The 17,612-nt window shown below is 34.2% G+C and overlaps 3 protein-coding genes across 3 annotated transcripts; 2 read left to right on the forward strand and 1 right to left on the reverse strand.

The window, feature by feature from the left end:
• The first annotated feature begins 7,374 nt into the window (after positions 1-7,374).
• On the forward strand, positions 7,375-11,307 carry LOC106397155 (condensin-2 complex subunit H2). The gene is made up of 11 exons (XM_013837720.3): positions 7,375-7,952; positions 8,053-8,152; positions 8,583-8,689; positions 8,781-8,923; positions 9,003-9,435; positions 9,518-9,690; positions 9,767-9,940; positions 10,017-10,118; positions 10,190-10,291; positions 10,385-10,540; positions 10,605-11,307. The coding sequence occupies exons 1-11, from the start codon at positions 7,778-7,780 to the stop codon at positions 10,917-10,919; spliced, it is 1,980 nt and encodes a 659-aa protein (XP_013693174.2). The 5' UTR covers positions 7,375-7,777; the 3' UTR covers positions 10,920-11,307.
• Positions 11,308-12,513: 1,206 nt separating this feature from the next.
• Positions 12,514-13,740, reverse strand: LOC106397400 (RING-H2 finger protein ATL2-like). Its single transcript, XM_048756876.1, has one exon. It carries the CDS (start codon positions 13,622-13,624, stop codon positions 12,818-12,820), a length of 807 nt encoding a protein of 268 aa, XP_048612833.1. The 5' UTR covers positions 13,625-13,740; the 3' UTR covers positions 12,514-12,817.
• Positions 13,741-14,843: 1,103 nt separating this feature from the next.
• LOC106397399 (cyclin-A1-2-like) lies at positions 14,844-16,442 on the forward strand. Its single transcript, XM_048757563.1, has 3 exons — positions 14,844-14,847; positions 15,020-15,139; positions 15,253-16,442. The coding sequence occupies exons 1-3, from the start codon at positions 14,844-14,846 to the stop codon at positions 16,329-16,331; spliced, it is 1,203 nt and encodes a 400-aa protein (XP_048613520.1). The 3' UTR covers positions 16,332-16,442.
• Positions 16,443-17,612: the final 1,170 nt, after the last annotated feature.

Raw genomic sequence — 17,612 nt, forward strand, 5'->3', positions numbered from 1 at the left:
TCTCTATTGCAAATAAATGAGATGGTTGAAAAGGTAATTTTTTTTATTAATATATATTTTTTATAATGTCGATTACTAACTTGTCCATATTTACTTACTTTAAATATTTTGTAGGCGGTTCCTAAAAGGAAAGGAGGCCGTTTAGTTGGGTTGGCCCGCCGTGCTTCTTCGTATCTGGCATCTTCTTCGCAAGCTCCGTATGCCGATCCCATGATTCTCGAGGAGATACATGACAAAGATGAACGGATTGGGGCATTGGAGGAGCAGAACACCACTATCCTTTCGGAGAATGCCACTATCCGTTCGGAGAATGCCACTATCCTTGCTGAGATGGCATCCCAGAAGAAGTTCAACACCGAGATAATGCAGAAGCTAGATCGCTTGATGTCTTCGAGTTCATCTTAGTTTTTTCGGCTTTTTAAAACTTTCGAAATGTTTTTTTTCTATTTCAGTTTGTATGAATTTTAAACTTTCTGAATGTTTTTTTTCTATTTCGGTTTGTATGAATTTAAATTATATAATATTATTAGTTTTAAATTTCTGATTTTTTTAATTTATTAATATAAAAAAATATATAAAAATGCAAAATTAATTCATTTTTAAAATTTATATAATTCGGTATATTCCGACGGATAATGGTCGTCGGAATATACCGACGGACAAATATCCGTCGGAATGTACCGACGAACCAATTTTCGTCGGAATATACCGACGATCAAATATCCGCCGGTATATTCCGACGACCATTGTCCGTCGGAAAATACCGACGCCCAAAGTTCGTCGGAATACACCGAGGAATCCACTACGTCGGAATTGTCCGAGGATTGTTCTCCGTCGGTACCTAATTTTTCCGATGAACTCTGGTCTCGTGTGTCCGCATCGTAATATCGTCGGAAGTTCGTCATAATGACGTTTCTCGGTATTCGTCAGAAAGTCGTCGGAAGTTCTGACGAAATTCCGACGAATTTTTTTTTTCCGACAAAACGATACCGACGGACAGGTTCGTCGGAAATTCGTCGGAATCTGTCTATTCCGACGAATTTCCGACGATTTCGGCCATCAGAAATTCAGAATCCCCTTGTTTTCTTGTAGTGCGTTATTAGCCTTTCGTGAAGATTTTGATCCGAAACCAACCAAACAACCAAACGGATCCTTGTCCGAAGGAAGACCAGAGCCACTTAGATTGCTATGCTCCCAGACATACTCTTAACGTTACTATTAGCATTAACACCTTAACCTGAAGCTGGAGGTGCTTTCTTCGACGGCACGTTTCCACTAGATTTCCCAAACAAGCTCGGATCTTTATTTACAATCCCAATACCCGAACCGGATCCGTTTAGAGGTTTGCATTGGCTCGATCCGAGACCGAGATCAAAATCAAAGGTATTGATCGACGACGACGATCCGGATGATCTCTTCCCCAAGTTCGAATTCATGTTAAAGTTTCAGATCGCGAAGAACCCGCCGCGGAGATTCTTTGAATACATAACTAAAATAAAACTTTACAAAAAGACCCCTCTTGTTTGAGTTTCCATTCAATTTACCCCATTACTTTTATTTACCATTATATAACAATTTTTGCAGTAAAAACTTTATAAAATCTAAAACAAACAATAAAAAATAGAGAAATTCCCTAGGATATACCTAAAAAAAGTTTTTTTTATCACAAATATAAACCTTAAAAATAAAAATGACCAAAAATAGACTTAAATGTTTTATCAAAAGAAGTAAATATACACTTATAAAAAATACATAGACATTACGGTTTAGAGTTAAGGGTTGGAGTTTAGTGTTTAAGGTTTAGGGTTTAGAGTTGAGGAGTGGGGTTTTCAGGATATGATTTCAAATTTTAAAAAATTAAAAAAAAATTAAAATTTTCAAAATAAAAATTGTTATTTTGGTCATTTTAGTTTTTGAGGTCTATTTTTGTGACAAAAACTTAAAAATGTCTATTTGAGAGAATTGCCCATAAAAAATATCTTTTTTAATTACATAAACTGTACATATATATATATAAAATATTAATTTATAATTTTAATGGAACTACATATTTATATATAATTTTTAAAAATGTGGTATCTTATTAATCGGTAAAATTATTAATTTATCAAGTTAATTTATAAAACTTATATTGTAAATTACTATGTTATAATGATAAAGTATGTTTTATAATTCAGTTATTTCATAATTTGATTACCCTTAGTTTTACACATTAGAAGCTAATTTATAGTATAGTTAGTTTGTTACAACTTACACGTCAACCTATGTGAATTGTTGATTCTGTTTCTTTGTCAAAAAAAATTATTGCATATGTTCATATTATGTTAACTGCATCTTTGTGATTGGAATAAGTTTGTTGGTAAGATAATGCAATGATTATGTGAATTGCTGATTCGGTCTAAAATTAAAATTGTTAGGTGAATCGTTCATAAATGGTAAAGGCTTATGTCTATACTGACAAGTATCATGGGCTTGGTATCAAAACAACACAAAACAATATATGCTTCACTAGAACACTGGTTTTATTTCAAAGAAAAAGTTGATAAAAACTTTGAAAGAATTCATAAACGATGGAATCTCAGGATGACAGTGGTGGGACTGGGAGGCAAATGAACATTTGCAAAGATGGTGAAGCTATGTCATTATTATCATCAACTTTGTTATCATCATCACAATAATTTTACCATCATAATCGCATCAACACCACTACATTATTACTACAACATTATCCCTTATCACTATAACATCATTATCATTTTTGATCCATGCATAAGCATATCACCATACAAATCTAAACAAAAGAGAGTAAATAATATTCAGTAATATTTTTAATTTGTACTGCACTATACATTGCTCATAATTTACTCATATTTTTATTAATTTTTGCTCCAGTGAGTTACTATTATTATCATCAACTTTGTTATCATCATCGCAATAGTTTTGAAATATGATGTAGACTTATGCACTACATATACACACCAACTAAATTATAAACAGATTTTTATCATTAGAACATTATTATCTCAATAGAAACTCTATAAATTAATATTCCATCTCTCTCTTTTTTGGCCGCATCCCTTTTTTTCAATTCTAAAAGTCTTCTTTTCATCTTTCAATCATCTAAGTAAATGTAGTTCTTACGAAACACTAGTTTTGTTCTTCGTGATCTGTTTATAAATTGCTAAATTTAAAGGGAAGCTTCTGATTTTGTTGATCAACAGGCTTCTCTTCCAAATCTACAACACGTAGAAATGAGTTTGTACATTGTATTTGAGTATCATGTTTTTGGTTCTCCGGTTGAAGGTATCTGGAATGATTTCCAGGTTCCAATGTACGACGACGACGAGATCAACGCCGTTGATACTTCTTATGAAGTTTCTCCTGTTAGAAAGCCCATATTGTTGAAGAAGCTAGTAAAAATATCAGTTCTCAGAGACAATACAAAATAATCGGTTAAGAAGAAATCATTTAAATTCTTGAAAGATATTAAAAAAAAAATAGCAAAAAAATTAAATCTTCAGAAGCAGCTGATCCAGTCTCAGACATCTAGAATTGATAAAGATACAGAAGGGACGTCATTCTCTATCATCTGTCCATTCTTTCTGCTGCAATGAATTCAGTCAACCTCCAAGACTATCACTCTGATCTCTCTAGAGTTTGTAAAGCAGCTCAAGTCAAGTATCTTCTACTCCGTAAATGATGAAGCTTTTTATGAGTGGCAACTTGGTTTGTGATGTTAACTCAAGCTTATCTTATCTCTCTCTTAACCCTTTTATGATAGATTTAGAATCTCTGATGTGATTTCACATTAAACTAGACACATCTCAACTGAATATAATATTATTAGACAATGTCTTTATAATCAGAAAAATTAATATTCAGTACATCAATAAATCAATAAAATTTAGCTTAAACATGACATAAGTTGAAAAATAATAAAAGAAAGATTTTTAAAAATTTATATAAATACATAGCCTCGTAAAAATCATTAATAATAAACTTAATTACGTGAAAACATATCATATGAATACTATGATGGTTGTGGTGGGAGACGAAAGAACGTTTGCAAAGATTGTGAAACTACGTTTCAGGCAATTGGAGAAGGTGATAACATCGGGATGAAGTGTATGTATGTGACGAAGCTCACACCTCTGATGGATGTAGTTTACGTTTGTAACATCTTAAACAACTTTGGAGTATACATCATGTGAAGGTCATTAGCAACTTCCATACCAGTTACGCATTTGTCAACTTCTACAAGGAAGAAGATATGTTTGATGTTATTTTGGAGTTGGATGGATCTATTTGGGATAAACAAGTCATTCGAGTGGAGGTTTCTCGAATAGGATTTTATAAGTTTACTTGAGGATATGCTGATGTAGAAAGGTTGATGGATAGTTTTGTTATCTTTGATGGTTTTTGTAGAACTTTGGATACCATTTTTTGGTTAAGGTTTTGTAAAGAATACAATGCTTCAAAATAAAATTCGATGATCATGTTACTCTTTTAATTTTTCTTGTATGATTTATGAAAATTTTCCCTTACAGAATATATGTTCATGTATTTTGTGCATGAAATGACTAACTCTAGTCTACTAACTCGTACCAGCCTAGTGCAAAGTAAACATCCCACTTTCTTGTGTAGTAATTGTTGGACCCAATTTCGGTCAATATGATTAATGGACCACGATCAGCAATGTGGGCCGTAAAGAATCAAAGCCCGCAGCAAGCACCCGAGCTCGAGACGGAAACCTCAAGGGCCCAAAGATCACGGATCGGTTACAGAGATCACGGAGTCGACCTACTATAAAGGAAGGAGAACGGACCTGAAGAGGGGCACATTGAAAACCCTAAAGAGAGCTACACACATACATCGACCTTGTTTTCATCCAATCTTAGATCCTTTCTTTTATCGATCTCGTTTGTAACATTCGATCTAGTCCAACTCATTGTATTCGATCTTATTCATCAGTAAAGTCCATTTTTACCTACTGGAAACTGATTACATCGTTGTGTTCTAAAGATATCGTTGCCTACATCATTTCTCTTCCCCAGATTGAACTTCCGGTCACTATTAAATACTTAGTGTAGATTTTAGGATCTATAGTCAATCTTGTGAATCACAAATTCACATAATTATTCAATTATCTTACCATCATATTTATTAAAATCACAGATAATGCATTAAACATAATCATGAACATATGAAAAAATTGACAAAAAATAAAACCATTAATTCATATAGATCGACTCGCAAGTTGTAATCAACTAACTCCTCTATAAATTAGCGTACAATGTGTAAAATTAAAAGTAATTGAATTATGGATACGCAATAAATTAAATATAAACACATTTATATCACTATAACATTGTTATCTACCGTATAAATTTTATAAATTACTAAACACAATAAATTAATAAATTTTGCAGGTTTCGAGTCAGTACAAATCGATAAAATAATAAGATAATAAATTTTCAAAAATTCTATATAAATACATAGTTACATTTAAATAATTAATAATAAACTTAATTACGTGAAAAGCTATATATTATAAGAATACGTACTAAACTTTGGATTAATAAATACTAGGTGGTTGTCCGCGATTTCGCAGGTATAAATATTTCATGAAAATTATATATTATGTTTATAATTTTATAATTTTGAATAATAATCATAAATATTAAAAATAACCTTTTTATTTTAAATAATTTGAAAATCAAAATTTTTGGTATTGTATAATCTTAGAAGATTATTGAGATATATTGTTAATTCTAATAATTTTGTTATAAGTTTCCAAAAAGTATTTTTATGACATAGTTTTTTATTAATAAAAAAAGATAGAGATTAATGAACAAAAAGTTATTTTATAACACTTTCTATTTTCGGACTCAAAGCTATGGAACTTGGTTGGGGATGGGTATTTTGTCGAAATAGTTTTGTCTACCACTTTATTTTTTTTTAGAAGTAAAATAGTTACAAATAATTAATTAACAGTTATAGTAATTCGTAAAACACATGTATTTCGGCATACATATAAAAAATTAACTACGTAAAAATATAAAATAACAAAGAATACAACCAAGAATATAACAAACAAGTTTTATTATTCTTCACTGATGTTTTATATATGTATCCTTCCTTTTTACCTATTACAAAGTAAGCATGTCAATTTTATTATAATCACGACTATATCAATAAAGTCTTAACTCTAGTCATGTATTAATATATTGTTCTCGTTTTTTTTATTTATATTATAATAAAATTTTTATTGATTAATATTATTTTAAAAAATTTACCATATAATTTTATTATAATCAAGGCTATAAGAATTATATTAATAGAGTATATTAACTTTAGTCTCGTATTAGTATAATGTTCCAATTTTTCAATTTTATATTATAATAAATATATTCAATAATTAATATTATTTTAAACGACTTACTATATATTTTTCTGTTTATAAATATACAAATAATTTAATCATTTATGAAAGTAATAACTCAACTATACAATCAATATTTGTCACTGAAAAATGAATGAATGTTTTTAAAATTGTATATTTGACTGTTTTGCATTCATTGGACACATTTTAGAAAAAATATATATAGTGAGTATAACAAAATATTATTAGGTGTAGGTTAATTAGTTTTTTTCGTAATCTATAATTTATTGCATCCACTATTAATATAAATATGTTAAAATCGTTTATATAATTATTTCTATCATACCACATGTATTTATTTAAATTTATATAATGTAATCTATGATATTTAATTGTTTCTATAAATAAATTATGTTAATTCTTTTATCTTAAAATGTTTAATTGTTTGTACGGTAATATAGGTTAGATTAGGAAGGTTGACAAAAAAAAAGGTTAGATTAGGAAGTTCTAGGATTAGTTTCATTTTTAAAATTTTAATTAAATAAATAAAAATTCAAATACCAACAACCAATCAAATTAAGAGAATTAATTGTAAACTTCACCTGTGAATGACACTGTCACTTTAGGGGGATATATTCAACTGAGAGTTTCAGGTGATTTGTATTAAAATGACAAATCCACTGTTATTGAAACATGAATTTTAAAAATTCATTTAAAATCCACTGTTATTGAATTTGACATTTCTTAAAGTACTCTGAAATCTAGTGTTTTTGAAAATATTTTAAGTTGTGGAGTTTTAAAGTTTTCAGATGATTTTAGGGTGTTTGGGTATGATTTTTTAGTTAAAAAAATTAAAACCCAAATGCCATAGTTTTAGGTGATATTCTAGAGTAGTTTAACAAAAATCAATTAAATCTCTGCAACTTATTAAAATCATCTAAAACCCCGTCAAAAATCAAATAAATGAATTGAATACGTCCCCCTTCGTATATTAGTAGGATGAGCCGATCTCAGACAGGAGAAGCCCAACAAATGAGTTAAGCCCAACAATATTTGGCCTTTTATGAAAAGCGGGAAAATCTCGAGAGTCCAAAATATTTCGTCTCTCTCACTTTACTTACCCCCAAACATTCTGTCTCTCTCTCTCTCAATCTCACAGATTTGTTCCTCCTCTCTCTTCAGTAAACCACTTGAATTCTCTCGAGCTGGATCCTTACGCCCATTCGCCTCCCAGAAAATTTCTCAAATTTAAATTGAAACTCTCTGATTTGCTTGGAAGTTCCCAATTCACTATTTCTAGGGTTTTTGCCCTTTTTCTCGGGGGTTTACGCTAAAGGGTATGAATCATCCGATCTCTCCCTACAGAAGCTTAATTTCGGAGCGTCTCTACAGTAAATGACGAGTAACGGCGGGGAGAGGATTCACACGGTACAGCCGGAGAGAGATTTGGTGGCGAATTGGGAAGTTGATTTGTCGGAGAAGCTAGAAGAGTACCTCCTCAAGATATGTACCGGAGAAATCACCGGAAACGAAGAAGAAGATGGGAAGATTCCTGTTAATTTCGCGGAAGGTCTGTGCTTTGATTCTCAAGCTTCTTATCATTTGATTTTTTTAGGGTTGTAAGAAAAAATTGGGGTTTTGAGTTTGTGTTGTCGTGGGGGGGTTTGTAGCTGCTTTGTTGCTTCAGGGCTCGGTTCAGGTTTACAGCAAGAAAGTTGAGTACTTGTACAATTTGGTCTTACGTACATTGGAGTTTCTATCCAAGCAAAGGTTTGTCCTTTTTTTTTCTTAATTTAATGAATCATAGCTAATCGAACATGATAAAAGATTATTACTTTGTGTTAGAAATCATGCTTAGGCATAGCTATAAACTCGACTTCATCTTTCTCTATGTGTATGGGTTTGTTTTGAATTTATACAATAGCTGCACCTTAAATGCTTTTCACTGCATAGGTTCTGTGTCTAAGCTGTGACTTGATGTTTTTTTTTAGTATTCAAAGTTGGTAATCGTCAGCTCTAATCACCTTATCACTCTCTTGATTTCAATTGGAAATTTGCATCATTAGCGGTTATTGGTGAAAGGATAGTGTAACCATGTATCTAAATCAGACAAACGCCACATCTATGATAATTTCAGAATTAAAAGAGGAATAACAAATCTTCTCTGATTGGTCAATTGTTCTTGCTATTTTTCTAATAGAGACCAGGAAGAGTCCAAAGGTACATCAAACGAGGCTGAGGCAAGCTCCTCTCGTCAGGTTGATGAAGAAGAAAATGATCTCTTCTGGAACGTGGATGATATCCCAGGTAGGTAAAGTTTTGAAATGGTAACTAAACTTGATACCTTTGTGCCATTCAAGATAGCAGAAAACTAACCCAGTTGGTGTTGCTAATATAGTGGACGCAAAGAATAGCTTGGACGACTTCGTTGGTGGAGATTCCTGCCCAAATCAGTTTGTTAAGCCTCCAGCAAATCTAGTTGTTCTTGAAGGTGACTGCTTGGATACTAGCGGTGACGGAGGAGAGCTGGAATCTTATCTGGTAACAGCTTGTTCCTCCACTTCTCAAATAATAAAAAGAGTCTGTGTTTGAACTGCTTTTTTACTTTCATGTCTTGCAGTTGGCAACTACACATCTCTACCGGGATTTTATTCTATTAGACCCATGTGATGCTGTAGTGGTAAATGAATTTTTAGGTGATAGCTACGCTGGTAAAAGAAGGAACAGTGCTCGTAGAGGCAGCTCAGCTCGTAAAAGTTTTCACTCACCAGTAGGACGTTCTGGAGGAAGCGCTCGCAGATCGTCTGTGGGAAAGAATCAAGGAACCAATTTCAACCAGTCACCAGTAAATGGGAATGGTCCCGATGCTCAAAACTGTGACCAAGGGTGTCAGTCTCCTCCTGCCTTTGGAGACAATGATCATGGCTTTGACATGGATAACGACCATGGAGGAACAATGGATTTGAGTGATACAGATGCTGATGAAGATGATCCGTGGAAGCCATTGAATCCCTATGAGCCAGGGAATTTGAAAGTGAAGCCTTTTAAAAAAGGTTGGAAATGTCTTCTTCTTTTCTTTTCCTGATGATCTGCGCCTTACTTCTATCTCATTTTATACTTTTATTTATTGAGCAGTTAAAACTTTGAGAAAGTTTGGAGCGAGCCTTACCAAGGACCATATGACTACCATGTTTCCTCTTGCTAGACCCAACGGTCCCATCAGTGCAGAGCTGAGCGGAATTTGGGAGAAACGCCGTCCTTCTAGTAACAATGAGAGAGAACCACAAGACATTCCCTATTACGAGAAGGTCTGTGTTTTCTCTATAGCTTTACATGATATTTAATGTAGGCACACAACAAAAAAACTGAGAGTTTTGAATTCAGCTTCGAGCATTGCTTGTGAATGGAGGAAACCAACCTACTGATGCTAACAGCAATCACAAGGAGGGCGTTAAGGATAACAATGATGAAGCTAATAATGGCGACTTTAATGATTTTGGAGATCATGGTGGTGATGATCATGAACATGCGTTCATGGATGAAGATGGTCCAGGCATGGTGAGTTGTTCACCAATTTGAACACATTCTAGTGGAATTATATGCAAACCTAATCCGTTCATTTGGATTCATGTAGAATCATGATGGTGGAGCTGCAGATTTCCCCAACCACGATGGGTTTGGAAACGACGACTCGCATTGTCAAGAAAGCTTGGAAGATCTTTGTCGCTCACACCTGGTAACTACACTAGTTGGTGTGTGTGTTTTCATCTATTTTCTTAAAAGATCTGTTTTTTTTTTTTTTTGTAGGATGCTCTTCTTGCTAACATAGCTAAAAGTGAGAAGCAAACGAATCTAGCTGCTCGAGTTTCAACTTGGAAACAGAAAATCGAGCAAAACCTAGAAGAACAAGTAAAATATATTTCTTCTACTTTCTCTGACCATTCACTTGAAGTCAGAGATCTGATGCATTTTTCTACATTGTCTGGTTTATTATATGACCAGGAGCTGCACCCTCCTTTTGACATTCAAGAATATGGAGAAAGGATTGTCAACAAACTCACTGTTGAAGAGAGTGGAGACGCCGAGACCTTTACTGATCTCATGAAAGACCAAGAAAAGCACGATGTAGCCCGGGCTTTCTCCGCGCTTCTCCAGTTGGTAAGTGACAGAGCAAAACATTTTTCTGTATGTTCACCATCATTTGAAGTAAATGTATATCCAGGTGAACAATGGAGACGTTGAGCTCGAGAAACCTGGGAACTCGGTAGGCGAACCAGTGTGTTATACAGCGGTGAATCCTTTCAGCGTTCGGTTACTCAGTGATCGTAACAGAAAGGCTGAGAAAACTGAAATGCGCTTACCCCGGAAACGAGAAAAATCCCCCACAGCCAAAGGCAAATCTCCAGAGTCACCACCACCAAAGAAGGCAAACAACACATGTTCTGTCTCAAGCCAAGAGACTAGGAAAGTGTCCTTAGAGATATCAAAGATGAACAATGTCGGCACTAAGTGCACACGGAAGAGCAAGAAGAGATGAAAAAGTTCGATCTGATGAGGTAGTAAGGCTAGGTAACTGAAGTTTCTTCAGAGTCAAAATCAGTCAGCGGAAAATTGTAAAGCTAAAATGGGTAATGACTACACAAATTAGATTATAGATTTTATCAGACAGTTAGGAAACTCCGTAACTGTGAGTTATGTATAATGAAGGCATTGTCTGAAGTAGTAGCAGCCTATTTAGTTGTAATAACAATCAAATACCACTTTTGATGATCTTTTTAACTTATTAGAGAGGGTGATTTTGGAATTTCCTTAAGGTTTGGATTGTAGTTCATAAAGTGAAGTTCTTTTTATCTCAAGGGAATAAGAATCATGTTCAAAATTGTTCATATATATCTTTTATGTATTTAGATGCCTTGTTATATCAATTTCAACTTGTTTGCAACTCCATGTTTAGATGCCTTGTTCAGTCAGTTTCAACCTGTTTGTAGCTCAAGTTGTATCGGTTCAATATTGTCGTTCGTTTATTTTCGTTATTTTTAAAAGAAGAAGCATATATAGTGCCAAATCAATTAAAGAAAAAAAAACACAGTAAACGTTCTATATAAAGTAACAAAAAGGCAAAGAAAAATACCAGGATCAGTGTCTGACACTGTATCTACATGTAAATTCCTTATTTTCAACACTGGTTTTGGACTTTTTGGGTCGCAACAAAAGACTTTCAGGTTATCTAATTGACAATGGAAAGTTCCTGGAAATTGTATTCTCGTGATATTTTATTTGTCCTCTACTTGTATGAGTTAACATAAACACGTACCTTCAAATCGCCCCTTCATTTACGTTTCTATTGTAGTTGCTTTACCCACCTTTGATTAGTTGTTTAATTTTGTTTTTAGTCCTCAAAATATTTGTATCAAACGCTAATCATTTACGCATACTTCTTAACGACAATCGTCGACATCAAATACGTTCTTTAAGTATTTTTTTATTTGAAAAAATTGATTATTGGATCTGGTCCTTTGTATGTAGTGCGAGTTTGTTATTTTCAATTAAACAAAAGATGATGATTGGAGTTGGAGAGTTAGTGCAAGTTGTTAATCCATTTTGGCTATGAAACATGTAAATTAATTAAATACCCCACGTTGTGGTGTGGTTAGGAGGCATAAGAGACTTGGTCCACTTACGCGTAGAAACCATGAGTCATATTACAATATAGTTTACAAATCTGATACCAATGTACATTGACATAATTCCTTTCTTTTCTAAGGGGTTTTCTTTGGAGGAAAACTAACTAAAATAATAATTTTCGTAATGAAGTAAACTAAATGGCGTCAAGACTCGAAAGTCATAGTCGTGTTGAGCATATAGTTCTAATTTCTTAACGTGTGAAGACTCTTTTATAACATGGATTCAGTCGTTGGAATCTAATTGCCTGCATGTTTATAACTATATATTACTCTCATTTGCGCAAACATTATCACTTCATCTATGTACATTATCACCTGCTTTCATAGAGAGACATTTTTTGTAGTGAAAGTAGCGTGTCATAGAGTATTAAATATGGCTTTGATTGTTCAAACGATGCATTTACATTTACGATGGATTAAAGATATTGAATTGGTGATAAAATAAAATTAGGTTAAGTCTCTATCATGATTTCATGACCATTGAATTGGTGGTATTACATAAAGAGTCTATAGAGACTGGGAATAAAAACAAATGGAAAAAAAAGATTCAATATAACATCATCGACAACTGACAATTTTATGTACATCTTCAGACAATTCTATCTAAACTAACACAAGTAAACACTCGGTGAATAAGATTCGTTCAGACCACGCAACGTGTTACTGGAGCTTAAATCAACCGTCGGCAAAGGCTAGTTGACTTTATCAATCCTGTAATAAAATTTATAGTTTTTACTTTCCGACCAATAGCTCACCTAGTCTCTTCTCCTCCACGCTCTATATCTGACTCAGTCATCGCTATCCGGCAGTTAGACGACGGAGATTGAGGCGGAGCTCCGGCTATGGGCGACGAGGAGTTTCCTCTGCTCAGCATCCGAGTGAAAGATAACATACGACTCATCGGCGACCTAAACGAGTGATTCGCCGGCGAGTTCCGATCGTCAAATTCACTGAAGTTCCTCCTCGGCACCTCAATCGCCGCCGGTTTTCTCAATCCAGAGCTCGAACCCGGTTCAATTGCAACAGAAACCGGTTCAGGAGAAATCGTGATCGCAACTTGCTCCTCCACGGGAGGCTCGACGAGAGAGCGGCAGAGAGGACACGTGGAATGAGAATGAAACCACATATCTATACAGTCAACATGAAACGTATGCTTGCAACCGGGCAAAACCCGACCCGACTCGCCTTCCTCGAACTCGGAGAGGCAAACGGCGCACTCGGTCAGATCTTTGTGAGTCAACTCGGAGAAAGCGAAAACGGGGAGAGACTTGATCACCGCGGGATCGAGGCCGCGCGAGGCGGCGGCGGCGGCGGAAGGATCCGCGGCGAAGAAAACCATCGTGGAGCGACGGTTACGGCTGCGGCGGCGGAAATGACGGCGGCGAGCGCGGAGGAGGTACCAGCGGGCGTAGAGGTGGAGGAAGACCATTAGGATGACGACGAAGAAGAGGATGACGATGGCGCTCAGCATGATCTTCCCGCTCATGGCGTAGGTTCGAGAAGAGCCGGAGGTGGTTTCGTCGGGCCTGCCCATTGGATATTGGTCGTTGGAGTTCATGAGTTTGAAGATGGTGGCGAATGAGAGATTGAGAGGGAGAGAGAGAGAGAGAGAGAGAGAGTCAAGTGGTGGAAGGAAGAAGAAGAGTGAAAAAAGTCAGTTTAGAGTAATGGCGAGAGAGGGAAGGTTCGTGAGAAAGCGCGCTATTTAGAAGACGACGCCAAAGTTGACGCGCAAGTTTCGTATTTGACCTTTCTACCCTTATTCTTCTTTCCTTTTCTATTGAATGCTAAAGTTATATACTATTTACTAGGTAATATGTGATTATTAGTTTCGTTATTTTTTTAATAAGGAGATATTAATCTGTTTAATCTGGATATCGGTTCGGTTTTAAGTTGTTTTAGGTTTTTAATCTCCTAAAATATAACTATCATTTTAAATAAGTATTTATTTGGTTTGTTCGGTTAAAATGTTTGATGTTTTTGTTTTTTTTTCCTGTGATAATAAAAAATTACTAATACTTGTTTGTTTTCATGTTATGAATCTTAGATAGTCGTGATGTCGAACCAATGGTTTCATATTATATTTTCTAAACGGATAATAGTTAAAAAAGAAAAGAGAATTATGAAGACAAATCATTTTACTACAATTTGGTTGACAGTGAAAGAAGTATTAAGAAAAAAAATATTTTAACTTCCAAAAAAAAATATTTCAGTTGTGGTAAATACTTAGTTATAAGGTGCTCACGTCAATGTGCACATGTATGTGTATGTAAATATATATAAAGATGGTTAATAAATATATAAAGATGATGTTAATTAATATTAAATGACATTTTTTTTCGAAATAATACATGAAAAATAAAATTCTTGAAATGAAATTATTTAAAAACAAAAAATATTGTAAAATTTATATAAACTATAATATATAACTTATATATAATTCTTTAAATATATGTATATAAATATATGCATATAACGGATCAAATTGAATATCCGTTCCTATAAATATTGATATTTGTGATTTGTTTTTTTTACGGATATTTCATTTTAGTATTTGATTTGCTTCGTAGAGTAATAGATATCTGAATTTTTCGGTTCGAATCAAAACGAATAACGAGTCGAATCAAAATTTATGAATAATTTGTCCAGCTCTATTCGTAAACAGTAAAAATAACGTAAAGAAGAACCATGCAAGTGAGTTTTATATTAAAAAAATTTAAGTACATAGTGTGAACATATTTATGTAGAGTTTGGTTGAGAAGCTTTCTACATGTAACATGTGTCCATTTTAGTGTGAACGCATTTATTATAATGTTTCTACACGTGACATGTGTCCAGTTTAGTGTGAACGCATTTATTGCAATGCTTGTTCTTTAATATATAAAGGGATTATTACCTTTTGTGTTTTTTACTTTTACCAAATTATTAATTGTACGTTCTTATTTTTTCACAGATTCTTCTTCGTTGTTCACTCGCTCAAGATCTCTCCCTCTCAGAAGAAAAACCCTAAAGATTGACGACGACACGGCCTCCGAATCGGAGATCTTCTTCAACTTCCTCGTCAACGAACACTGTCTTCCACGGCTAAACGGACTTCTTCTTCCAAGGAGAATCCACTCGGCGACGTCCGTAATCCTCTCTGAGATATCACAAACCAGAAGAGCTGATCTCCGTTGTCTACTCTAGTAAACTTCTTCTCTTCTTTTCGGCAGCGAAAATTAGGGTTAGGGTTTAGTGTGATCTGTAAATTCGTTCAACTACTCAAGTTGTTCAGTTACAAAAAAAAACTACTCAAGTTGCACCATTGTTCCAAAAAAACCAACCAATCAAAACCTCCCAACACAATTGCGAAATCAAACCTACTCGTTCCTTACGAAGATGCTTCATCAGAAGGATCATTCTTCCATGCAGAGTCAGATTTGGGAGATGATGATGATGATGATGAGGAGGATCCACAGCTTTGTGGTGCCTTTGCATGCGAGGCGAAGAAAAGGCCTGCTATCGATTACATGGAGAGGTTTCAAGCAAACATCAACTCCACCATGCATGCCATCCTGATCGACTGGCTCGTGGAGGTTGCTGAAGCGTTTAGCCTTTCGCCAGAGACTTTGTACCTGGCGGTGAACTGTTTAGACAGGTATCTTTCGGGGAACGTGATCACCGAGCTAAACCTGCAGTTGCTTGGTGTTTCATGCATCATGATTTCAGCAAAATATTATGGTCGAGGATCAGTGCGTGCGCCTCCTCGTCAGGTGGAGAGTTTCTGTTACATCACCGATTACACCTACTCGAGCAACGAGCTCCTGGAGATGGAGTCTTGTGTTCTCAACTACTTGAAGTTCGAGTTAACAACTCCAACGGCAAACTGTTTTTTAAGCCGCTTTGTCCCTCAAGGCAAAAGAGAGGAGGAGGTCCTATCCCACCTCTTGTTTGAGTCGCTAGCGAGCTATCTTTGCGTATTATCTCTCTTGGATTACGCTATGCTTCGCTACGCTCCATCACTCGTCGCAGCCTCTGCTGTTTTTTTGGCACGATACGTGTTACATCCTTCGAGAAAACCATCGTGGAGCTCTACGCTGGAGCATTACACACGGTACAGGGCTGAACATTTGGAAGCGTGCGTTAAGAATCTTCTTCGGCTATGTCATGAGAGTCCCTCAGGCGATAATGTAGTCGCAGTCAGAAAGAAGTACAGTAAAGCCAAATACAAGTTTGCAGCAAACATGATTTACCCCACCTCACTGCCACAAGAGCTCTTCCTCTGATTGGCTTCCTTTTTGTTTTTAATTTCCTCGTCTTGTTGATAGAAACTCATTGGGTCAGAGACCAATGTATTCAGTTCGATTGATGGAATCAACATAAAACAATTTATAAAAGACAAGTAATCCACACCAAAATTTTTTTTATGGCCTTTCTTATTAAAAGATTATAAATCTAATGAGATATGTGATTTTTGTTTTTTAACACTGGATTTGTATATCAAAATAAAAGAGTTACAGAAAGGGAAAATTCCTTAAAAGTACACGTACTAATTTTCATTTGATAATAAAATACACGAACTATTTTGGATCTCCATTTAATACACGAACTAATTTTTGTTGCCTATTAAATACACAAATTTTTGAAATTCGCAGATTTTACACATCATTTACACATATATTAACACATGTTTAAATTGTGAAAATAAAATTCCTTAAAAATACACAAACTATTTTTCATTTGCTAATAGAATACACAAACTATTTTGGATCCCCGTTTAAAACACAAACTAATATTTGTTTTCTATTAAATACACAAACTTTTAAAATTTTCATATTTTACACATCGATTTAGACGATGTCAATAATGTTTAGCAGAAGTGAAGAAAATGTTTGTGTTTAATTGAACAAGTGGTTAAACTGTGAAGACAAAATTTTTTAAAAGTCGTCCAATAGATTATATTGTTAGTTTTCTTCTCCATTACGCTTCCATAATGTAAATTTTTTTTTGATAAAATTTCAAAATTTTTGATCATAGTAAATAGAATATATGTAGAAATTCATAACACTAAACTTATTTATCATAGTGTAAATTAACCTTGAATCATTATCACTACTATTAAAGTGAAGAACAAGAATTAGAAATGCATAACACTAAACTAATTCCAAAATCAGAAACTCGTTTAAAATTACGTAGTTTCTTCGTCCTTTTTTACAACATTGAAATCGACTCCACTTCAAATCAATATAAAGGGAAATCAAAGTAAAAAAGAAGAAAATAAACATAGTTTAGAAAATAAAGGAGGTTGGAACAGATTATAGTGTCAAAATTGAATTGAACCTAACTCAAATTCATTTCAATTGGCTGGGTGAGAGTGCTTTTCACAGTTAAACCACTTGTTTAATTAAAACATTGTCTTCACTTCTGTTAAACATAATTGACATCGTCTAAATCGATGTGTAAAATATGCACATTTTAAAAGTTTGTGTATTTAATAGAAAACAAAAATTAGTTTGTGTATTAAACGGGGATCCAAAAATAGTTCGTGTATTTTATTAGCAAATAAA

Source organism: Brassica napus, chromosome C5 (genome assembly GCF_020379485.1).
Source record: "Brassica napus cultivar Da-Ae chromosome C5, Da-Ae, whole genome shotgun sequence".
In the NCBI taxonomy this organism is placed as follows: Eukaryota; Viridiplantae; Streptophyta; class Magnoliopsida; order Brassicales; family Brassicaceae; genus Brassica; species Brassica napus.